The sequence below is a fragment of the Schistosoma mansoni genome, chromosome 4 (assembly GCF_000237925.1).
Source record: "Schistosoma mansoni strain Puerto Rico chromosome 4, complete genome".
Classification (NCBI taxonomy): Eukaryota; Metazoa; Platyhelminthes; class Trematoda; order Strigeidida; family Schistosomatidae; genus Schistosoma; species Schistosoma mansoni.
The window spans coordinates 20055384-20081863 of NC_031498.1; the positions used below are offsets into that span (position 1 = coordinate 20055384).

The 26480-nt window shown below is 34.4% G+C and overlaps 2 protein-coding genes across 2 annotated transcripts in view; one reads left to right on the plus strand and one right to left on the minus strand.

Moving 5' to 3' along the window:
• Nucleotides 1–7476: 7476 nt before the first annotated feature.
• Smp_155840 (putative cellular myosin heavy chain) lies at nucleotides 7477–20438 on the minus strand (the record flags this gene model as incomplete). Its single annotated transcript, XM_018797126.1, has 6 exons — nucleotides 7477–7758; nucleotides 11863–12192; nucleotides 14285–14699; nucleotides 18043–18326; nucleotides 19594–19887; nucleotides 20415–20438. 6 exons carry the CDS (start codon nucleotides 20436–20438, stop codon nucleotides 7477–7479), a joined length of 1629 nt encoding a protein of 542 aa, XP_018652199.1.
• Nucleotides 20439–24748: 4310 nt separating this feature from the next.
• Smp_155850 (putative heterogeneous nuclear ribonucleoprotein k) overlaps nucleotides 24749–26480 on the plus strand; it is a gene marked incomplete at both ends in the record, with an annotated part of 94513 nt that continues 92781 nt past the window's right edge. The window contains 4 exons of the mRNA XM_018797127.1: nucleotides 24749–24800; nucleotides 24831–24949; nucleotides 24998–25129; nucleotides 25165–25391. Of these exons, the coding sequence (XP_018652200.1) occupies nucleotides 24749–24800; nucleotides 24831–24949; nucleotides 24998–25129; nucleotides 25165–25391 (530 nt within the window). The remainder of the gene's footprint in view (nucleotides 24801–24830; nucleotides 24950–24997; nucleotides 25130–25164; nucleotides 25392–26480) is intronic.

Here is a 26480-nt window from a genome sequence, read left to right on the forward strand (position 1 = left end):
CATCACTGGTCGGCTTGAAAATGATATAGATAAGCTTTTCTAACCATCCTAACTAGTATATTATGTTGGACATTGGTAGATATATCTCTGTTCATCTGTAGTTTTAGAAAGAGGTTTATTTCGAGCAGTCCGTCTTCAACTTCATGTTCTCCCCACGCATTCTTCAAAAAACTTTACGAGTTGCCTATTTCAGTCAGCATATTACTGATGAATCCCAACTGCCCTAAAGCGTTATATGACCAGATTTTTTATCGTTTGACTGTAAGACATCTAACCAGGTTTTTTTGTAGTAAATAGGTATGAAACTAAAGAGGTTTGTGTAGTGAGATACAGAACTTTTTACACACACTTATCGACTCGACTTGCCGTCTTTTTAATGACATGTTGAACAAATGCAATTAAATATTACACAAGTGAACGTAATTGCCAAGTGTACACTGTCAGACCGACTTTTGAGTTCTCTTTATTGATATTATGATCGATGACGATGAATGCATCGTTAATATAATGCCAGTATAAATTTAATTTCCCCATTACTCCCTTGAAAAGTCTATTTTCTAATTTGGCTAGAAAAAAGCTAAGATTGGGCCTAAATATGAGGTCACAGCTAATACAACAATTTGATGATAACAAATTTGGTCGGAGGAAAATCGAGATCCTCAGTGTACATCTTGGGAGTAATTCTTCACGAATATCCTCAGGGATTCCAACGTTGATTTGCTTTCTTGACACTTATCTGCATATGAAATCGATTAATGGAACATTGGCAAATAAAAATATATTTAGAGAGATTATGCTTTCAGATAATGTTCAAATCTTTGCAAATAAAATCCAGAACATCTTTGGGGCTTTTATTTTCGGCTGATTTATGCTGAGGTTCGAACTTGCCACTGCAATTTTGTGATATGGAGAATCGTACATATCTAAAACGATGAGAAGGAAGTCCGAATTTGTGAAGTTTAGGTAGACTATAGGGTTATAGTGAGTTTGATGAAGTAGGTTTAAGTGAATAATCGAAATTTGATAAATTTGTCCCCTTTCGTTCCAACTCTCTAAGAAAATTGATCATTTATCTGCGTTTCCTCTTTTATTTTGTCACTACTTTTTTTCTTTCGTAGGATTCCTAAGTATAAAATTAATTTTATATGTGTGTTCCGTTTTATTCAATGAAACTAACCCTTTACGTCTATCTGATTTACTTCTGATCTAGGTATCTTCTTTTCTCTTTAGCTCTTTTAGGCCATGTTGATCCAGTCTGGTTAGCATATATTTCTCAACATCCTTGCAAATTCTTCATAATAATAGCAAGCGAGGTCTAGGTATTTTCAAAAATCAACCTGATTTATACAAACCTTTGTATTATCGGTATATAAAATAATATCTTATATTTATTTAATTAATATTAATTTATTGATTATATTTACTGGTATGGATGTTTATTGTTGAATTAAGCTTCAAGAAAGATGACAATATAATAAGTACAACGTGTAAATTGATTATTATTGATATCAGAAGACATACTGTCTTATGTTTCAAAGTAAAGTTGTAGTAGTTCGTGTAGTACGGATTATTTGTTAATCCATCAAATTAGGGAATTGTGATGTTTAAATAAAACAATGACTTCTTTGTATTGATGACTGTTGTAATTTTGAATTCCAAATACAATACATTCGTTCGAGCTCATCTAATACTTCTTGATTAAATTGCGTTATTTCTGGGATTACTAGTTTATACTACAATTCGAATACTTCTGATTATCATATCGGCGTCGTGATTCAGCCTGTGATGGAACGGTTGGATATAAATTTAGGTTTTAGTGCTTTTGAGGAGTACATGGAGAGGTTCGAAATCTAGGCTATGACCAAGGAAGACGATGAAGATTTTAATATTGTATCCCATTTCCTTACATTCATTGGAAAAGAAGCATACAGCCTTATAAAGACTTTGGCACTTCCAGACAAACCGATTTCACTCCCCTATGCAACTCTCAAGCAACTACCGTTGGGTCACGTAAAGTATACAAATTCTGAATGCGGTAAGAGAGAAAAATTCGATAAAATGACTCAACAGAAGATCAGAAATTCCACTACTTTACTAAGTCGTCGCAGTTCGATGCGTAATCAAAGTTATTCAGATAATACTTCATTGAGCTGTGAAACAGTCCATGAAGATGAACACGAGTTTAGTAAATGCATGTTCTGTGGCAAGTTTCACCCATGTAATTCATGTGTATTTCGTAATTCTAAATGCTTTAACTGTGGTGAAACTGGACACATTCAGTCAGTTTGTAATAGCATGTTTTATTTTGCTGAAATTAATGCTAAGATGGATGCTTCTAATGATCAGTTATCTTTATCTAGAAGTGTTGTAACGTCACATAGCAGTCCAGAGTTGAATGAAACTCAGAATCATTGTGAGACAAAAATTTTTAACCAACAAACTTATCGGATCTCTCATGTCATTGAACCAGATATGGTTTGTCGTAATAATTCACATACTTCTGACGGAATTTCTTACAACTCTGAGAATAGAATGTTAAATGAGTCAAATCATGATCAAAAACCAAATTCATTCATTGTAGATGCTGAATTCCCTGATGATCCATTATTCTCTAATGAAACTCTTAATCAATTTGAGGAAAATATTTCAGAGAAATCGAATTCTGATATCATATCAAGTGTCAGTGGTCCTCACAATCAATTTATCTCTAATGATATTCCTAATGAATGTGAAAAATATGTTCCGAATGAGTCAAATTCTAGTCATATTTCTGATGTTATTGTATCAGATATTGGATACTCTCACGAACAATGTATGTTGAATAGAATCCCTAGTCAGGGGTATGATGAATCAGAGGGGATAGCAAAATTTACCGAAATAATCAGAGAACCAATTTGCCCAGAAGTGAAGTTTGCACAGACAGAGAATCCAAATCAAGTCCAAGATTGTCCTAATGAATATGAGGCAGATGAATGTTTTCTATTAGATTGTTTCGCAGGTGAATCAAGCCTAATTGAATCACATGTGTTAATTACATATATCAATGCATATCTATCTGTGTATTCTAATATGAATAACAAAAAGAATGTGTATCATAATTTTTATTCAAGTCAAAGTCACATGATGGAATACCTCAAATTATATATCAGTGTTTATCCCCAAATACTCACATACAGTAGTCGATGAGTGAGATTTGAGAAGATAAAGCAAATTGGGAACGTCATATTGGTAAAACATTGCGACGTAAGGACCCAACATTATTTCGTGGGGGAGGATATTGTTGGAAAGTCTATGATGCAAATTCTAAATATCAATGGTTTCACTACACAACCGACATGCTGATTGTATACAATTCCAGAACCCAGGTGAGTCTGTTCCAATTTCGGTTGTTAATTCTAATACTTACGAGTGCATTCTAGATAATACAGAGTCTACATCCAATAAACCGTCGGACAGATACACTTACACTCCAATTCGAGCTGTGGCGGATGTGATGTTTAAATGAAACAATGACTTCTTTGTATTGATGACTGTTGTAATTTTGAATTCCAAATACAATACATTCGTTCGGGCTCATCTAATACTTCTTGATTAAATTGCGTTATTCCTGGGATTACTAGTTTATACTACAATTCGAATACTTCTGATTATCATAGGAATAAAAAAATTAGACTCTCAGTACTTCGGATATTTATAAAATGTAAAATTTTCTCTTTCAAGACAAGGTACAACTTTTGGTGTTGTTTTAACACATGAAGATGCAAGTTAATACAGATAACAAGGGATTTACTGCTTTTCATGTTAAGTATACATGAATTTTATCTGATGGAGCCCGTGGTCTATCTTATAAATACGGAAACCGAGTTACTGAAGTTGTTAGTGAAACTTCGGACAACCAGAAAATCTATAAAATGTCGAGACCTATTTACGAAGGTAATAGCTTGGAGAAAACGGCTTCGTTCAATTGAATCATAGGTTTCGGTGCGGTCCATGAAGACTATAGGGATGATCAAGACCAGGATGACCGTCGACCTCTTAGCAGATAAAAAGATAGAACAAGTGTGATTTACTGTTCCTTCTGAAAGCCGATTCACTGTTTAAGTGATTTTTGATGGACTGAATTTAGGAAAATTGTCTATTCACTTGATTTTGGTAAAACTTTTGGGGCTGCGAAAAGTTTGTGAATTGATGAGGTGGTTGACAAGCCTGACTTCTGAAGACATCCAGGAACGTTTTCTAACGATGGAAATGCGACAGGTATATATCGCAAATGGATGGCGGTCCATAGGAGATGAAAATGATGTGTCCTAAATTTTGTGAAGTAGCTTTAATGACCTGAATTCACATATTTATTGGACAGAAGAGAATAGTTATTCTGCTGTTCAAAATTTAATCACTTTGAAACATGATATTAACCCTGTTTACATACGACACATATCTAATTAAAACAGATAGAAACAATTTCCTAGCAAACAAAGGAAAAGTCAACTAGACAGGTTAAGGTAAGAAAATAAACAAAGTACACAAAAACAATGTGATGACTACTCTGGATAATAAATAAGCATTACCAGGGTAGGTTAAGGGTATCAATTTCACTCCTTTGGACCGAAGCAGAGAAGCATACTAACTTCTCAGCACTTCAAATCCTTAAAAGAATTGCGAAACAATGTCGATATTATTATGCTTAAACCCGATAAAGGATCTGGTGTTGTAATTATGAATAAGTCCGATTACATAAATAAAATGGAATTGATTCTCAGTGATAAGAGCAAATTCATGGCTGATGTTGACTCTGATGGACTACATAAATTAGAAAAGAAAGTAAACTCGAATCTAACAAAATTGTTAAACATGAACGCTATTAACAAGGATGAGTTTCATTTATTAAAACCTATGGGTTCGGTGTATCCTCATTTATATGGATTGCCAAAAATACATAAGCCTAATATCCCTTTACGTCCAATTCTATCAATGTGTCGGTCACCTACACACAAACTTGCGAAATGGCTTACAAAAGTATTAAATCCTATCCGACATCAATTTTGTAAGTATTCCTTGATTGACTCATTTGATTTAATTAAATACTTAAAGGATATGAATATAAAAACAAAGACAATATGTTCTTTTGATGTGAACACTTTATTTACAAATGTACCCCTGAGAAAAACTATTGATATTTTATGTGACTATATTTCACTTAATAATCTTCCATTGCCATTTCCTGTTGAAACTCTTAAAGATCTATTATTATTGTGCACTGACAATGTAAAATTCACATTTCAAGGTGAGCACTTTCGACAAATTGATGGCGTAGCTATGGGTAGTCCTTTAGGACCGTTGCTGGCGGATGTGTTCATGGGGTATGTTGAAAATTTAGCTGAAAACTCAATCCAAAAGATGTGTCTGTATAGACGATACGTTGATGATATCATAATCATAGGGGATAAATGTGAAGACGTGAACCGCTTGTTAAAAGAACTCAATACAAGTCAGAAGCATATTTCCCTTACGTGTGAAGAAGAGAAGAATAACAAACTTCCTTTTCTAGATATACTGATCAGTAGGAGAGAAGATGGTTCCATCCAACGTTCTATATATAGAAAGCCGACATGGACGGGGCAATACCTTAATTTCCATAGTCACTGCCCAATTCATTACAAACGTGGTTTAATTAAGGGCTTATTCAATAGAATCAATCGTATTTGTACTAGTGATACTATTGAAGTAGAAACGAAGCTTTTAACTAATACGTTAATGAATAATAGTTATTCATTTAAGTTCATAAACCGCTGGAAGGGTTGCAATACGATTAGACCTATGACGCTTCTGGCACTCAAAAAGCGAGTTTATATTACATTACCATTCAGGAGTGACTCAAATAGTCTCATGTTGAGACGGAGACTAAAATTAGCCATAAACAGGACATTCTATGCAGCTCAACTTGTCATCATTGAAAAGACAAGGTCGATGTTTCACCAAAAACCTAGACAGCACATAAGCGATTGTGTCACATCCCATTGTGTATACCAATTTACATGTATGTGTGGAAACACGTACATAGGGAGGAGCAATCGTGATTTGCAAATAAGGGTGGCGGAACACATACCTAAATGGCTACAGAACCAAATGAATTCGAATGGTCAAATAAGATCACAGGATGGACAAACATCTTCCTCCATTGCGAAACATTTAATTGAAACTGGTCATAAGGTTGACATCATATCAGCGTTTGTAGTGTTGTACAAAAGCCTTCAAAGACGCATACTTAGGTTTATTGAAGCCTCGGCTATACGGAAATTGAAACCCCCTTTATGTGTTCAAAAACAATTTGTTCTTACCCTTAACCTACCCTGGTAATGCTTATTTATTATCCAGAGTAGTCATCACATTGTTTTTGTGTACTTTGTTTATTTTCTTACCTTAACCTGTCTAGTTGACCTTTTAATTTTCATATAAAAATGTCTTAACAAGTATATGTGTGATCAGATTGTTCGAAATGTATTGCGCTAATATATCACATAATTCTGATAAACTTCGTCTTCTCATTGCATTATCGAAATTTATCAAAGGGACTAGTTGTTTTAAAAAGGAAAAGTCACCAGAACTCATGTTAGTTTTTTCACTGTCATCAAGATTTTTAATTTTATTTCAAGTGCCAATCCTGTGGTGTATGCTACTTATGTTGACAGATATAGTAGTACGTAGCACCAATCGTAAGTTGAATACCTGCGAGCAGAAGACCGAGTGGATTGAAATTAAGAGAAGAGAAAACCTAATGCAATCAAAATAACAACGGCAATAAAGGAACGATAGGGTTTGTTAGAGATAATTGATGGAAGATGTGCGAATGATGTATCTAATGTATGGTTTTCATATTTTACAAAGACACTATATAATTTTGTATTAAACGATAAATTGGTTATCCCCACCTGATTTCTGATTCACTACAATCCTACCAGAAAATGAAATGTAACTAACAATAATAACTATATTGAAAGGTTATCTGCCTTAATTACCAATTAGATTAATTTAGTGTATTCTTGTTTAACAGGATGAGTTTTGAGTACTGCAGCAATGACTAAAAATGAAGAATCTGTGTCGAGACAGGATTTTTCCAAATAAGCTGAAGATGACCTGTTCCATACTTGTTTCACTACCTTTGGGTATTCGATTTGAAACTATATAATTATTACAAAATAGCAAAATATTTAACATACATTTGTGTTGAGTCAGTTTTGGAAGAATGAGTTAATTTGACTGAAAGATGATTCACAAATTATTCTTATCGGCATCTAACGATACACAGAAGTTTTCTAATCCACATTTATTTAAAATTAATCGAAATAACACCGGTCTAACTGGCAGAAGTATTACATAAATGTTAAAACAAAGTGTTATGTTACTGATATGCACAATAGTAATAAATTATGTAACGAGTACATCACAGATAAAACCAGTTAAGATTAATATTTAGATTCATATTTGTTGATTATCCAATATGTTAGCATTGCCCATATCATCTTGTCCATTCAAATCAATATGTGACAGAATTTGAGTTTCAAATGTATGCATTGTCGATATACTTAGATCCTGTTCTTGTTCTACTTCTGATTTATTACTATCTTTTGCACTTTCCTTATTCAGATTATTATCACTTGCGTCAAAATCAGTTAGTATATTTGAACCAATATTATTGCCCAGAAAACCATGAGTAGTAGGAATATTTAGGAGTGTAGTGGTTGAACTAGATCGAAGCATCTACATAGAGAGTGGAAAACAAATTTTTATTTATAAATATATATGGAATTATTACAATAAATTTAAATTATGCAGCAAATAGGCATAGATTCATTTGTTAATCCGTACTGCAGCAATGACTGAAAATGAAGAATCTGTGTCGGGACAGGATTTTTCCAAATAAGCTGAGGATGACCTGTTCCATACTTGTTTCACGATGCATTTTATAAGTATTTATAAGGATAGTGAGATATCGGAGATTAAGAAAATGGTCGTAATAGGTAGTCACAATGCTTCAGTTGTCAAAATCAGGTTATTACAAATGCATATTTTTTCAGTATTTTGTAAAAAAGATTTCAGAGGGCGCAATCACATTATTGGCAGGGTATGTTGTGTAAAATTTAAAAACATTTTACAGCAGTACGATTTTGGTAAATGAAGGGATTCATGACTATCAGTTTAGCGCTGCATAGTAATGAAATTGTTTTTATTCATGCTAAACTGAAATAGAATTTACATGTTAAATAAATCTAGATTGAGCTGAGAGTAGTAGACACACTACTACATCAATCACTTGAGTTGTAGAACAATATTAAATACTGAATTGACCTTTCTAACTCATAATCCTAATAACACATGACATAACTGTACACTCAATCAGTGCATGAGGACCGAAACGTCATTCTTAGATAAAACGAAAACAAATAAAGATTCTATGCTTCAAGCATGTTAATATTTACGTAATTTGGGAAAGGGAAGACTGTTTATTGGGAAGAAAAGATAAAGTGTTTGTGTTGAATATGCTCTGAGCACTTATCGACGAACTTTACTGACTATGATTACTCTTAAGTTTATTTGGAGTTCCACTGTTATAGTCATTCTTATTTGTATTTTGATACATGCATATCCCCGTATCTCCTTAACTTACTGGTATTTATAGACTTGCCATTTCAGATTAGATTCATAACCTTTCTTCATGATTTTTTCCCAGTACGAAACAAAAAACTCTTAATATCAGAGACTAACCACACTGTCAATCAATCATCCTGGAAAATGTTCTGGAATACGGTAAAATAAACTAGTTGCACATCACTAAACATAAACTGATCGACAAGAGCAGCTAACATTACAGATATAAAATAAGATAACTGGTGTAAGTAATCTATATTTCAATCCTGAAGTCACTATTGAATGCGCAGAAAATGTCGTAGTTTTTCTGCTTTGAATATTCTTTAAGCTGATTCCACTGGGTTCGTCATCTTTGAAATGTAGGTCTATAAAAATTAATGTATTATTAATTGTTTGAACATCCTATAACTTTATTCTGTGGCTATCTGTCTGATTGTAAACTTTTTACGGTATCCATTCCACCTAAGTATATTACTTAAAATATTCAACTCAGTAGTATTCACAAAGCCTATGACAATTATTCTGTAATTAAGATTATTTATCGGATTTCCTTTACATTCCATACGAGTAAAGTTAAGAAAGTGTTGTGTGCTATTTATACGGATAGACATAAGAAGTATGTATTGATAACTGGAAGTCGGATATGAGGAGAAGAGAGAAGTTAAAGCAGTTCAACTAACAAGAGGAAAAAAGACGGAGCTTGTAAGAGAAAAGTCAACGGAGATGTGCAAATGGTGCTTTCAAAACTGTTTTCATATTTTACAAATGCAGTGTGTGACGTTACATAATACATTAAATCCTTTTACCCTACCCAAGTCTTCGTCCATTGCAGTGTGTGTATTTTTATTTCCAAGTGTTCCTTTTATCCACGCTCCTTCTTATTGATTCGCCGGCATTCTTTGTAAGCAGAAAAGGTAAGTAGAATATTTTACCTTCATGTTCTCCCTCATATATCAACTTAACGGTCAAGCGAATTTCATGAAATCTCCTAAGAATTTCTAGCTCCTTAGTACTGTTTTTGCGCTGATTTACTTGATCATTATCCACCAACAAAGCGTAGTATGTTTATTAGGCAGGTTACGGCAGATTAAAAGGCTATTCCATATCGTAACGAACGAAATTATGTCTAATATACAGATAACCGGTGAAACATTTCATAGCATGATGCAACCTAAGAATTATTGTGCATACAACAGTGCCAATGGGCAAAAAGATGAATAAACACACGAGCTAAACTGACTGTTCAATCAGTCAGTCAGTCACAATGTAGAACTTCGTACGTACGTACATCAGTTCGAGTTGCCATACCACATTAACACAAAGATGCAGTTGTCGATTCAAATCCCGTAGTGGTAGAAGTAGTAAGAGTATAAGCATTAGTGTAAAAGATTAGGGTTTGAAGAAGTTACTGAAGGAGTATTATACAGTGAAATAAATTTGGAAAGAGAAAAAGATAGAGACATGAAGAATTCAGAGGATTAGAATTTGGTAGAACACAAAGTGTGTATGCACCTTCGCCATTGCAAACGATTTTGGGCCATGTCATTCAAGGTCTCTAACCATCGATTGCCATTATCTCGCGGATCCCAACCAGGTAGTCTACACCTACCAACATGGCACAGTCCACTTGTCAGTGACTTCATGGATTTGTGTCACGTTCTGGTCTGATCGCCGCTAGATTTCTTCCAACCTACTCCTACACCATAAAGCATTGCACGTCGGGGCAGTCGGTGGTTGGACATATGTAACACGTGTCCCAGCCATCTCAACTGATGAAGTTTCACCACTTCATCAATCGATTTGCCATCCTTACCTAGTACCCGTTTCCTAACAACTGCATTACTTACCTGGTGGTACCAGGATATACGAGCAATGCGTCGAAGACACCTGTGATCAAATACTAGTAGCCTACGAATATACTCTACTCTTATCGACCATGTTTCACTGCCATAAAGTAGGACGTAACGAACTGCTGCACAATAAAACCGTTCTTTGGTTGCTAGAAGGATATCTCGCCTACGCCATAAATGACGCAAGTTGGCGGAAGCTAGACGAGCCTTCTCTATCCGTGCTGAGATTTCGTCACACACCAGACCACATGGGCTGATGAGACTCCCAAGATAAATGAAGCAGTCAACACGCTCAACTACTTCACTCTCTATCATTAGTTCAGGTGTCGCTGCAACCCAATCCTGAAGTAACATTTTGCACTTTGAGGGAGAGAATGGCATCCCGAACATGCCTGCATTGTTGCTTATAGTGGTCAGAAGACTCTGCATGTTGCCAGCGTCCTCACCAAGGAAAACTATGTCGTCGGCGTATTCTAAGTCAACAAGTGAGCCTCCCGGTGAAAGTTCAACTCCTGGAGGTTTAGCTGATGAAAGTGTTATCTCCAAAAGTATGTCAATGACAAAGTTAAACAAGAATGGGGAGAGTGAACAACCCTGACGAACACCACTTGAGGTAATCAATTCTGATGACAGTTCGCCATAGGCTCTAACTCGACCAGTTGTGTTCGAGTAGAGAGGCTTTATGAGGTTAATGTACTTCTCTGGTACTCCTTTCAGTGACAAACACTGCCATAGAATCTCACGACCAACGGAGTCAAATACCGCCTTAAGGTCAAGAAATAATACTATTGTGGGGTGTCTGAATGTGTATCTATGTTCTAGGACCTGACGTAGTGTGAATATCTGGTCTATACAACCATATCCAGGTGGAAAACCAGCCTGGTTTTCTCTAGTCTGCTCTTCACGAGCTTTGCTTAGGCGTCGAAGTATTTTTGAAGTTAATATTTTAGACACTATATTAGTCAAACTGATCCCTTTGTGATTGTCACAGGAGGACTTTTGTCCTTTCTTATAGACTAGTACAATCAGTGATTAGGACGAGTTAGATGGAATTACGTCCAGATTTGTATAGTTTACTTTTAAGTGTAAATTTACTATAATCGATAGTGTGGCAATATTAATTATTAAAGGGGCTTTTATGGGGAACGATTTAATTAGTTAATAATGTTTGTTACAGATTCATTCTATTGGAGGTACCATTAAAACCAAGGAGGATTAAACAGCTGTTTCTTTTACATACGGATCTCTTTTATTTGAAGGGGTTTAATTTGTAGTTAGTATTCTTCGTAGACCAATAGTATCCTTAATGTGACTAATCTATGACAAATACTACCTACAAGTAGAAAAAGTTATTTGTTTTAATTACTTGCATCGCTTCAGTACAGCGGGCTTGTAACAATTCATTTATCTGAAGAGCTAATGCAGACCTTGCTTCTTCAGCTTCTCTTGTTCTGATACGCCAATGTTCACACTGCTTCTCTGCAGTTTGTACACGTTTACGTTCAACTTCAATACGATGTTCGGTTTCAGACATTTGTCGTGATAATTCCGTCTCAGCATTCAATCGTAATTGATCAAGATCTTGTCTATAACGATCTGACGCTTCTCGTAACTTGTTACGTAGAGTTTCTTCAACTTGTGTAGCATTTTCTTGAATTTTTTGTTCATACGCTAGTAGTTGTTCTCGAATTCTTTGCTGTGATCAAAGTATAAGAAATATATGTTAAGTGAAAAAGGAAGGATTACAATTGGAGAAAACAATTAATATTATACACTCCAAGAGTGATGCAACATCGAAAGGTTTTCAACCAAGGTTTGAACACCTCCATTCCGTCATGAGAAGGCAGAATGACTTCAGGTGCTGATTATCTTGGGAAAACACCTCATTACCTTCAACAGAACGGCTTCATTCTCGAACCTTAAGTTAATGCTTTGAGTCTTACAGTTCTTGACTATCACTCAATATAAATAAAGAGGTTGAGTTCGGGAAATCATTTATACGACATTGTGTCAGACGTCAAGCACACTACATGCTGAGGTTTGTGAATGGGTTTAGAAGTATATTGGGCAGAAAATAAAGTTAATAAGATTCTTTTATCAGGTGAGAAGTTTTTACTGCACGACTTTACCTGTAAGTGTTGTCTAACTATTACTAAAGATGAGGTTATATGCTACATTTGGGTCAGGAGTTCATTTTATAACTCATCAGCACATTTCAAGAGTCCACAAATCAATTTGATTATTTTTTAATGGTAACAAGTATCTTATAATTCAAATCAGTAAATTACTGAACGTTTGTTTTGATTAATATAATCGTTGATGCATTTCATTGGTTCAGTATAAACTTATATACCAAGTGCAGGTTTCATGGACGCAACCTAAGGTCACTTTTTGTATGAGGCCTAGTGATAACACCCACTGGTATCTCAAATAGCTCGATGATAATGCCTCAGACTGTGGGAATGGGTGACACGGGCTAGAATCCCACAGATATAATCAATTTCCTCAAGACTCCGGGCACTCCCTAGTGATGAGTGCCAACCAACTCTACACACAGATGAAGGACAGTTTCCTGTCAACTGTCTACAACCATCTAACATCTCGGCATATGGCGCCCAATGTTGAGTAGCACAGACTAGTGTCACACTGCAACTTAATTGATGAAACCCAATCAGCATCAAAGGACCAAAAAAACAAGACACTGGTCACCCCTCAGTAATTAATCGATTGCAAACTACCCGCTTGATCGAAACCGAAGGTATTAGACTAAGTTTTGCCAATATGACTCATTTGCTTTAAGGCCGGTCGCTCTATTTATACTAGGAAACTGCTTTAATGTAGAAAGAAATTCATGTCCTAGAGCATAGGTTGCATTTTTCTAAAATTGAGGAATAACAATAACCAAATAATTTTCCTCTGTCATTCGGAGATTAGAACGGCAAATGTAAGTGGACAATATCTTCTTCAATTAAATCATCGTCAGGCTTTACTGTGATTTACAGTAACATTTATATGCATATAGGGAAATAGTAAATCAGTCAAGGCAGTTTATGAATTAATGATTATATTTAGTTATGTAACCTGTTTTGTTGTTATCAATGACTCAAAAAATGCCTTGGTTAGTTGAATATTTTCCTATATGCATATGAATATTACAGTATATTAGAGTTAAGCCTGATGATTTTAGTTGAAAACAATATTGCTTACTTATACGTGTTGTTCCAGTTTACAATATTGTCTTAACTACTAAATTAATACTTCTTATTATATCAAAATCTAAAGTTAGTTCACCAGTAGCATAGAGCCTGGCATAGATGCGCGACGGCTCAAGTTCTCACACCAGATTAGCACAACGTAATTAAACTAACAAGATCAATAGCATAAGGCCTCGAAATAATGTAGTAGCAATGTTAACGAGAAAGAATGACTATTGAGAATATGCTTCAAAAAACGAGATGGATTAATAAGGAATACTGGAAATCAAGATTAAGTATATCATGCGAATTTATCTGATTTTCGTCATAAACAATAATGTATTGAAGTTGGACATTAACACCGTTGGATGCCGGCTCAGTGGTCTGTCGGTTAAGTGCTCTGGCGCGAGACTGGTAGGTTCTGGGTTCGAATGTCGCGAGTGCGGGATCGCGGATGCGCACTGCTGAGGAGTCCCATAATAGGAAGAAACGGCCATCCAGTGCTTCCAGGTTTTCCATGGTGGTCTAGCTTCAATTGACTCAAGCTTTCAACGATGAAAATGATGTGTTTAACAATTGTATATAAATACATACTTCTGCAGCTAAATCAATTTGTTTTTGATAATCTTGAAATTCTAATTCATATTTTTTAGCTACTTCAGAGATTTCTTCTTTTAGCTTGTATATTTCATCTTTTTTTGTTTCTAAAGTTTTTCTCATAGAATCTTTATAGTGTTTTAATTGATTTTGCCAGTGTTCTTTTAATTTGGCACATTTTTTAATAATTAAATTTGATCCATTTTGTTGTTCTATTAATTTTGTATGATATTCTTGTAAATTTTGTTCATAATTTTTAATTTTACATTTTAACTCTTCTATAGTTCGATAAGAATCTGTATTGTATCCTTCTAATTCTTTACATTTACTATTCATTTGAGATAATTGTTCCTCTAAGGATATTTTCTCCAAACGATGCTCTGCTTTTATTGAATTAAGCTCTTCATCCCATCTGAATACAAAAGATATCGAGAATATTGCGTACTATCATTATTATTATGAATCATTGAAAACAGTGATTAATTACCAGTACGTGACAGCTTAATATTGAAAGTACTTTTAGACTATCGTTGGTTAACCCCTCTAGACATGCTGAATAGTTTTAAAAGTCTTGTCCAACAAAGTCTTCAATATAACAAGAGGTTCTACAATTCTGATTTTAGAAATCGGGCTTCACTAATAAAGAATTTCTATTCACAACTGACTGGTTACTAAGTCGTCGCCAATGTTACATTGGTCTAGTCCTTCAGTTTATCGATGTCTCACACTGTGAAACTAAGTGACCTACTTTCGAATCTCACAAGGAGTATCAGTTCCGAAAAGATCACAAGTGCGCATTGCTGATGAGTGCCGACTAGCACAACACTTAGGACAAGATGAATTTCCAGCTAACTACCTCCATACACCTAGCGTTTCATTGTATTAATCCTAAAAATTATTCTTACCTACGTTTAAGTATTGGTTCATTACATAATTGTATAGCTTTCAGTCAGTATCTGTCACACGAGTGTTGATGTATTTTTCAAGTAAATTATTATAGGAACTAAAATATTTCAATCAAATATATGGCAGGGTGAACTTTCCATAGTTATTTAAATCGAATCTCTAGAATTTTTTAATAATAAATTCAATTTAAGGGTAGTTTAATTCTTCATTATTTCACCCCCAAAGGTCAATAAAGATAAAACATAAACAATTATTTCTGACAAAAAGTAATCTACCAATAAGATATTTAAACTATTGCTAAAGTGAGTACTCAACGCTTTTCATTTTATTTAGCCAGTTAGTTACGTGTGTAAACATAAAATGTATCCAAGATACTGGTTAAAACGTAAACAAATGACCGTGAAATTCTGTATTATCATATATATGTATAAAAAATGAATCAGTATTTATATATTTTTATGGAACTGTGTCCATTATAACTTTTTTTAACAATAAATAAGATATTTAAAGGCAACGAAAAAAAGCGTTTTGTTGTAGTTATTGTTCATAGAATAGATACGAAAACGCTTCTATGAATATTGGCAAATTCTGTTCAATAATAATAATAATAAAACTGAGTAAATCAGTTTTACCAATTTAATGTTTAGGTTTTAAAATCAACGTGTATTACAAACAAGGAGGATCGGATGCAGATGTAAAGGCGAGGATTTGCAAAGCAAGGACCGCATTTCTACAATTAAAGAACATATGGAACTCAAAACAACTGCCAGCTAATTTCAAAGTCAGAATCTTCAATACGAACGTCAAGACAGTCCTACTGTACGGAGCTGAAACGTGGAGAACTACTACATCCATCGTCACTAAGGTACAAGTATTCATAAACAGTTGTCTACGCAAAATACTCAATATCTATTGGCCGGATACTATCAGCAACAACCTTCTATGGGAGAGGACAAACCAGCTTCCAGCTGAAAAGGAAATTAGGAAAAGATGTTGGAAGTGAATAGGACATACATTTAGGAAATCACCAATGTATATTACAAGGCAATCCCTAACTTGGAATGGTGAAGGGAAGCGGAAAAGAGGAAGGCCAAAGAACACATTACGCCGGGAAATAGAAGCAGATATGAAAAGGATGAATGTTAACTGGAAAGAACTGGAAAGGAAGGCCCAGGACAGAGTTGGGTGGAGAATGCTGGTGAGCGGCCTATGATCCTCGACGAGGGGTAACAGGCGTAAGTAAGTAAGTATTACAAAACAAAACGTTTTGGATAGAGACAACCTTCTTCTGTACTATTGTATTTCAAAGTAAACTAATAATTATTGAATCACTAATGGCAAACTACAACAAAGAAGCTTACTGCGTAAGTCGAATAGTTTAAAAGGAAGAGTTTTTCACCATTGAAAGATTGAAACAATAATTGTGTAATTAATGTTGATAGTATGCCTTCAGTATTAAGTTAGGGTGATAAGTCGATTGGATATAATGTTACTGCATACTTGTTTCATTTTACTTTTATGTTTCCACTACTGTTGTTACCAATATTCTTAAATATTTTATTTTTTATGTTGTTGTACTGATGTGGATCGCAGTAAACTTAGAGGATAACATGTTTGTACTAGGATAAAAAGTAATTTATGTTGGCTTGACACTTAGGTTGAAATATAAGGCAAAAGAAATCTGTTGTTGAATCACCAATAGATTATATTCCAAATTATATTTAATAAAGCCTCTAGAAGCTCGATTGTATAGTTTCTTAGGACTCTTATCGAAAAGTCAACATAGATTAACTGATACATATCCAGTAAAGTTCTCTTCATATCAAAACACCAAGTCATACATTGACAACCTTTATGTAGTTTTCATCTAAGCAATGTGGCATCAAAATGTGATCTGTGTACTAGTAAGTAGGAAAGTGTAAATTAAACAGGTCACTGAAAACATTTATTTATTTATACTAAGAGATTATCTAGATATTGGAAAATGGTTGTCACTCTGGTTGGAATTATGCTTCTTGACATCACTGTCACTTATAATGTGTTTACACTCAGCATAAGCAATCCTACAGATTTAGTGATAGTCGAATAAAAGATCTTAGCTTGTGGAGGTCAGATTTTACAGTCACAGAGGAGGACTAAAGCGTGGTGCTTTCTTAAATTTCACAACTAGGTAAACATTTCAATGGCACAAATGTAGTCGAGCTTGGTATATCTCACTCTGGTAATCACTATACAAAAATTGATCTTCTCTACTACACAGTCGATAAATACTTAAGTTCCCATTTAAAACGGACAAACTTTTCCACGATTTTCCAAATCACCTTTCTACCTGGATAGCGTAAAAAATGACGCCACGTGACCAAGTACAACCGGCGAAACCTGCATGTCATCATATAGTAGGAGGTTAATAGTCCATATGTTGAAGGGTGAAGTCAATGAGTAACAGACCTAAATTACGTTTATCCAATACAAATAAGAATTTCCGTAATAAAAAGATTATGGAATATAGATAAACAAAGTATTTTAGTATAATAACTAACTGGCCACTTTTCTAAAAACAATTTCCAAATGTAGAACGTAACTTTACCTCATGGAGAGAAGAATAAATGGTAAATGAAACAGGATTTAGTTTACCAGAAAAGCTTTGAAAAGATACCATCATCCTACTGAGGTGTATATATTTGCAAGATCAACGGAATTTGAAAGTGTGACAGGTCAATAAACTTTTTTGAAAATATAAAAGAATGTGCACACAATTTTCTCTAGGGGATGTTAATTAGATTTTATGTTTCACAAAGTTTCATCACCATTTGTTTAAACTAAGTATCGACAATCATTATAGAACTTACTGAGCACGAACTGATTGATATTGGTTCTTAAGTTCTTCTATTTCTTTACTTTTTCTATTTTCAGATTCTTTAGCTAATTTTATAGCGAGATCTTGTTTGGCCTCATTATCTTTCCAACCTCTTGTCAAACGACCTAAAGTTGAATCTAACTGACGTAATAGAATATCTTTTGTTGAAGCTTCTATTGTTAAAGAATTGATAAGAGCTGTTTTACGCTCCAATTCAATAGAAAGTTCATTGATTGATGACTGTTTTGCTAATAAGGATTTTTCAAGATTCCTTATCTATAAAACAGGAGATACATATATTTGAACAGTGAGCATTCTAAAATGAGCTTAATCCACTGAAGATAACGAAATAAATAAATAAAAAAAGCTACTCCAAACATTTGAAAATTTATATGCAATTAATACTCTTGAAATGTAGAAGGATTCTGTTAAGAAAATAAGGTTCCGAAAAGTCTGTAATTATCGGATGTGACCAAAGAAGGTTGATAATATATCTTGGTTACTTTAATTATATCATTAAGCCTATGATTACTAATTACAGGGTTCTATTAACTCAGTTAATGTTCCTGAATACAAAATTATAGTGAGACAACTATTGGAGGAAAAATGCAGTGATAATCATGTGAATAGAAATAATGAAGATGCGTTGAAATTGACTGAACTAAAACCACCTTGAATTAATATTCAAAATAAAGATTGATTTTCTTCTCGTACGTTGTATTTTGGAGTGTAGTGTCCACGACAACTAATTTTTGAAATCCATTTTTCAGGTGATTATGTGAATTAAATGCGTAGAAGATTTTTATTGGAGACTCATACATCAGGTTTATCGAGTCTATCTATCACACATTCGGGTATTTAAATTAGAGTGGGATAATCTAAATGCAGACAACCAACAAATTGACAGCGAGTCACATAAGAATTTATGGGTTATATATTGTGGGAGTGAGTAATATTCCTTAACGGGATGTGATTCGGTAGGGGTAGTAAGTTATGAACTTGTGATGTATCACAAAAAAATTGGGCACCTAGAACAATGAGCAACTTAGTGGTCGAGGGTTTATTAGCTAAGTTAATAGACTGCAGATCATAATCTAACTCTAAGATCATTGTTACACTTATTTTGAATAAGAATAATAGAGTTTAAGATATTTACAGCTGGAAGGAACATCCCATTCATTTTATGTAAGGAGTTCCATCGATTTGTACAATTCTGAGGAATAGGGAAAATCTACTAGACATATAACGGGAGATACTATTTAGGCATACTGGATATGACAATAAACTCATATACATCGTCATCAAACAACGATTAATAAGTTTTGGTAGTTTGAAGGCTATAGAGAAACCCAGTTGCACTTGAAATAATTTGCTTGACTGAAAAGTATGGCAACCTAAAATAATTAATTGTTGTAATGGGGTTTGAGTTTTTCAGCTTGGAATATTTTTTCTAAAATCAATTATTGCAAACGTAATCATAAAAAAGTAGTTACACACTTATGACATCAATAATTATTAGTAGAGCTGTGTAAATAGCATTTACTTGATCGTTTGACTGCTTCAATTCAACGATTAATTTCTTAGTATTCGATTGATAGTCGCGTAAGTTCTCTTTTATACCCACGGAAGATTCTTCAGAGTTTAGCGGAGTAGCTGAGGCAAAAATTTTAACTGTTGTGGGGAGATTTTGATTTTCCAACAAAGAAAACTCATTTTCATATTTATGAAAACAGGATTTTTCAACTGAATTGATATTCATCAACTTTCTTGAATCACCGTTCACTGGATTTTGGTCTACTGTAGCAAAATGGGCAAAATTGTAATCGACACGGTGAGGCTGATGAACGGAGTGATAGAGATTGGTTAGAACACCTTCATTTCTGCTTGTAAGAAATCGGAATTCTAAGATTTATTTAAACAAGCAACTTAAGTGGGAAAAAGGAGACAACATGAGCAGTAAAAGTTGAGCACAAAATAAGAGATAAATGGTGTGTAATTTAATCCCGAACGATGTTACTCAATAAGTGGAACCATTTGAAAAGAGTTTCAAACCGATCTGTATGAGGAATAAATTGATCAGCTAATTTACAGGAGCTTATGGATATAAATGATATATCATCAAACTTTTTTTTATACACGATAATCAGTCAAATAACTCCCAAGTGACTCGTTTATCGAGTAAAATTTAATGTACTCGGCATTGAGAATGTAGTGGCTAGTTATACTACTCGGATACTCGGAAGGAATTATGTAGTGTAGGGTTTGAACATGTGATATCCAGTAGAAACCCAAAAGTTTTGAGCTGTCATGACATAACCGCAAGCATCTGAAGTTAACAGTGTTTACATATGGTGTCTAAATTACCTGAAAGGAAACCAAGGAAGCCATCCTTTAGGAGAACTGAATACCTCCAACTGCAAACAAAACCTAGGTTGACATAAAAGCCGAAGAAATCGTACAATGATATTGAATGCTATATTCTTCTGCACGGCACAAAGAACAGCATGATATGACTAAACATTATTTGGGCTAAAAGTTATATGTTTATTTCGTTGGTGTATGAGTGACCTAGGACTTTCATATCTCTCAATAATTTGTTTGAACCTAATATTCGGTATTTAGGAATTTCACTCTGCGACATAAAAAGATCCATCCTGTCATCTAGTTGTTTTGATATTTGACAACAACCCAATGAAGATAAATAACAAAAGGAACTGTTTAACAGTTGTCGTCTGCTATAATTGTATTTTTGCTATATAAACGACCCAGCGATTCCTATTGCTTAGTATTCTTATACGATGACACTCGACAAGATCCCCAAATCAGAACACGTTGAACAGGAAAGAAATTGTATTCAAAATAATAATAATAAGTGAACAGCAATCAGCAATCATCAATCAGCAATCAATAGTTTAAATATCGTTCATATATTTATAGTATATGCATAAGAAGCTTATAGATTTTTCTACAATAATATGCCCGGGCTGATCGGTTTAAAATTAACCAATCAGCGCGCAGCAACACCATCATGCATAAAACATGCTTAATCCAATCTATATCCCACTAACATCGTCACAGGTTAGTGATATGAGACTGATCCCTAAATTATATCTATGATGGGCATGTAAAATGTTTGGGTGACCACGGATGATAGCATAATGGCTGACTAGGCTTTCACATATTGGGTTGACTTCATAACTAGACCCTATCTCATAAAATAACTTTCTAATATCTTTACTCAGAGAGTTGCGACGGGAATTTGCTCATAAGAAACATAGAAGCTGTTACTTCCCATCAAACTATTTGTCCATATTATATGAGGTCACATATAACAGGTGGGCTCAGAAGAGCCCTAATGTACTTTAAACCAGGTGGTAGGAAATATTATTTTAATAAAAATTCCAAATGGTTAGACATGTATACGCTCGTATTTCAGATTACGGAGCGCCTCCTTGATTTATCGGATTGAGATAGTGAAGGGTAGAGCAAACCCATAGTTTATCAAATTTGCTCCACATCAGAATTATATATATATACATATATATATGAAGTTAGATAGTATGGTGAACTAAATGTAGAGAAAATAGTACTGAAGCGTTAAAAGCTGTGACTAGTATCCCAAAGTTTCGCATCAACACCGACCGTAGTATACGATGAACATCTAAGAAATATATCCCATTATTACAAGCTATTCATACTAGTATCAGCCTTGCTAACAATTCAAATGGGAGAAATTTATCGACAAAAATAAAGGTCAAATAGATTTATGTAAGCTAAAACTTCCTAACAATTTTTTTTGACAACATTACCTTAAAAATCTACAAGATATTTAGCATCGTCTTTTGAAAGCATACAACTATGAAAGATACCGCTCATTTGTGCGACAGACTTTATTTTTTGGGTATGTGAAGCCGATTAAAAGCAACCTTATGACACACCAAACATGCGAATGTATTGGTTAGGATAACAATATGAACATGAAATAATATATACAGTACTTTATCTTGCATAGCAACTCAGAAGTCCTCTTCAGCAAGGGATCCAGATTTTCAAAACATCTGTCACTGTCAGACGTGTGAACCCTGAAAGTCAGTTATAGCCACACTTACATTGAAAACTTGGTTGAAGAATAAATGCTTAATATGCCAAACAACACAGTAGGTGTTTAAAATTCAATAACAAAGGTAAGGAGATATCCTAAAAGCTTCCAAAACACCGTACTTATGAGCCCAGCTCCTGATTAATTGCGAATCTGAAATATAAAAGAAATTCTGTAAAATATATAATTCAGGTAATGGCTGAATAAACATCGTTGAATAAGATCAGTGAACTCCCAAAGGTTTTACTTTTCGTGCAAACTCTACTTGCGTATTAACAACTATCCTCAATTCACTATTAAACTTGTGCTTATATGATGCTTTCTATGAATTACGTAAACTTAAGAATATAATATCTTAATTAGTCTCAGACCACATTTTAACTCCTGAATACAAGGTGAGCAACGCAGTTAATTTACGAAACCAATTATCATGAACAATACGCCAGGGTTGATAGGGTGACAAACTTTGTTGCCAACACATATATTTGTCAGAATGGCTTTGTAGTTTGTATCTTTAGTACCCTCTGTTGACTCCATGAATGACAATGATGATGAAATATAATTCATGAATTAATTTCGGAAATCATGCTTAGGCTAACTTGGCTGCGTTAAGGTGGTAATAAAAGCCAAATACAAAATGTTCTGGGATGAATTCTTTCAGGCATTTCTATCCAAGGAGACGGAAGGTAAGAATGAATAGAAAATGCTTGGTAGTTCATCTAACTCTGAATCCATAGAATGGATTTATGTTTCATATTGATTAAAAAACAGAGAGAGCAATAAATATAAATGGAGACAGTCAAGCCCTTTCACATAAAAGTGCACACAGATGAAAGGTCAGAGTTAAATATATATGGATACACACAGATTAACCAACAACGTTGTAATTAAACATGAAAAGATCATATACTGGCACGCAACAGCTCATATCAGTATGTCATGATAGTTCATGATATGATCGTGAAACTCGTTAGATTTTTATGATTGAAAAGTAGAGGTTCGCTACAAGTATACAGACAGACCTTTCGAGTATAAGCAGCACACTGCGGTCTAAAACTTTTCTGTCAAACTGAACCGTGACGCTCAATTGTCATTTCCGTTGCGCCCATATATGTTGGTAATTCAGCTAACAACTGAGCCTACTTATTATAACGTCCAAAACATTCATGCCGTTAAAATATAAATAAGCACAACTAATTAGTTGGACTTACTAATAATGCAAATTTGATCCACTTATATACAAGTAAGTTGAACCAGAATAACTTTAAAAAGCGATGTTCATAAAATGAGAACGCAAAAAAACGATGGCTTATCAAAATGTCCGAGGTAATAAACTCCACAACAATAATATTAAAAGTAGGGGATATGACACATCGTATTCCCTACTTACGTGAAATTCATCCTTCCGGTTTCAAGATTTCCTCATACCGATAAGCTTGCATGCTTATAAAGAATATTTTAAGATCGTCGGAATGCTGTTTCTCCACGAAATGACTTCTCGAAAAAACTTTGGAACACATTTCCTAATACTTATATTCAAATGTTACAAACATTTAAAAAAAGACTCCTTCATAGAACTAACTACATTCAACTTATCGATTGTATCGTAATTAATAGCTATATCTTCTTTTAAATTACGAACACCACCTTTTAACAAGGGTTACGGTTACGCAAACAACAAACACCTTTGTGCTAAGCGGATAATAATTAGACTACGTGTTTTAGCTCAGTTAAAGAAAGACTTGCTTGAGATATCGTTGAGCGTGGCGCTCGAAGAATTGACTTGAAATAACACATTTATGTTTGAAGTTAAGTGGACGTTGTTTGTAGCACATGCCAATGAGAATCTTTAATTTAATGCCTAAAGTGACAAACAATTTACAACCGAATCAAACGCGATCGCCTTCCTACCACCCTACAACGACTTTCCTGAAGGTTATGGGAAAAAATGGTTGATAAGAAGGATCTGTTTGACTGAACACTTTCAAATGGGCTACCAAATTAGTGTCGTTAGATTTCGAGTACTAAATGGGAAGTGATGGTCGACTCAGAACCTTTAGCTAATAATGGTTACAAAACTGTCGAGGTTTTCATAGTGTCAGTAAAAAAATTTCTAAAATAAATAGTGCTGTGAGTCTTCAGCACTGATGCTAACCTCATTAGCTTTTTTGACACACCTTAGCTAAAGGCGGTCGGTCACACATCTGCACCAGATAACAGGTTGGTACGCCGTGCTACTCACCCTCTGCAATTACTAGCCGGCTTTTATCAAACGCCTTTCGACATACCGATAGTCTTCCAAATATATCTTCGAATCCTTTCATTTCTGACTTCTGAGTTGACTTGAGTTGATAGACTTTGATTGTAAAAGTGTGATGGTCAAAGGTGTTGTCAGATCCGAATAACTGTAGCATCATCAGAGATTCATCCATACAATATTGCCCGAAAATATCATCTTTTTCATATAATTTCGTTGTAAATCTTTGGAAGTCATCAGACTTAGTTCGACAATTTTTGATTGAGAAATATGATAGGGAATTTGTTTCAATATTTCGAAACTCTATTTTCGTTCTACAACTGACTCTGGCAAATATTAAAAATGTCAGAAAGCTTACGAGAATGTTTGCGTTTGTATTCAGAGGATAAAAAAGGTATTTTTTTGACTCAAATTTATCTTTCAGTGACACATATCGAAAGAGCATTCACCTTATTGAATTTAGCGTCCAACTCATGGAAACCTGGAAAGAACTTTGCTTATACAAGCTATGATATATTACATTTGGCTGTAGTTGCCTCGGAGGTATATAAATACGAATAATTATCAATTTTGTGTTTATTTGCTTTACAGGCATACCTTAGCGGTACTGCCATTTCCGTGATCAATATTTTTGAGAGTATTTTTGGTGGCAATAATGAATTTTCAGATCTAGTGTCTTTACTTTTCGCCGAAATATTGTTTCAGAAAAATGACTTTTCCATTGTAAGTTTAAATGTTGCATAATAGTGAGTTTTTAGAGCACGATGGATCTGGCCATGGGTCACGTCGAGAAATCAATTTACCTTGCCACTGAGAGTGATCACCAAGTTATTGTCAATAATTTATTGGTTCTCTTATACAAGTTTGTACGAATGAAAGCAACATTATTTAAGCGAGCAGAACTACCCCTATTTCTGAGGCCGAAGTTGAAATTGCTGATGGATATGCATATTAAGCACTACCCTTTTATATTACGTTTTGGAATGTGAGAATTTCATATTGTTCACAGACTATATTTGTGTACATTTTTTTCCTAAACTCACGAAATCTTTTAAAACAAAATCATTTGTAGAATGAAATTCTTTCAAGCATAGCTGTTTCACACACTTATGAAGACGAGTCTTCCATTGCCAGTTAAATATCGGGTTTCGGTAACTCTTGCAAAAATGAGTTAGAGTCATTTTCTCTTCAAATACCAGTCTTGAGATCTTTCGTTACATCGTTTGCCATAATAAATTTCCCGCCAGTAACTAGTTCACCTACCTCAGTGCATTGCAAAACTAATGTACAAAGAGTTGGAAAGTGAAAAGTGTTTGGCTGATTACAGTTTGATAATTAATTTTTCATCAGACTGTTAGAATGGGACTATAAAAGTGTTCGCTTAGTCAAAACAGTTTTGTATGTTCAACGTCATCACAAAATTAGTGCGTAGCTTATGTAACTCTCACTTTATTAAAGGCACTACCTTTGAGAACTTCATCTTTTAAGTAAGTATGACATCTGTATTGTGTAGATATCAACATTGTCAACAAAATTTCCTCATTTTTCAGGAAAGAAATGTGAGATTCCTATTACTCACTTGATTACTTAATCACATCTATTACCCTTAGTGGAGGAGCACAGGCCCAACATCAACACTCTCCTTCAAACTGTGGTATCTTGTATAGACAAATGTTTATAAATACCCGTAACGTTTCGATGATGGTTGTAGTTCTCCAAGTTTCAACTTTATACAGTAGAACTGTCTTGACATATGCATTGAAGATTGTGACTTTGATGTTGGTTGACAGTTGTTTTGAGTTTCAAATATTATTCAGGTGTAGGAATGCTGCCCTTACTTTGCCAATTCCTGCCTTCATAACTGCAACAAATCATCTTTGTATGTCTATGATGCTGGCAAGTAACGTGGACGTTTACATCTCATCTAGAGATTCTTTATCAAATTTGTCTTGTTTGGTTGATGCACTCTGTGCTACGTTTTAGGATCCCACTTGTTCTTTGCGTATGTGGAGGATTAATAATGCAGAAACTGGTTGTACACTGTCTGTCTTCATCTACATTTGTTGGGGTGTAT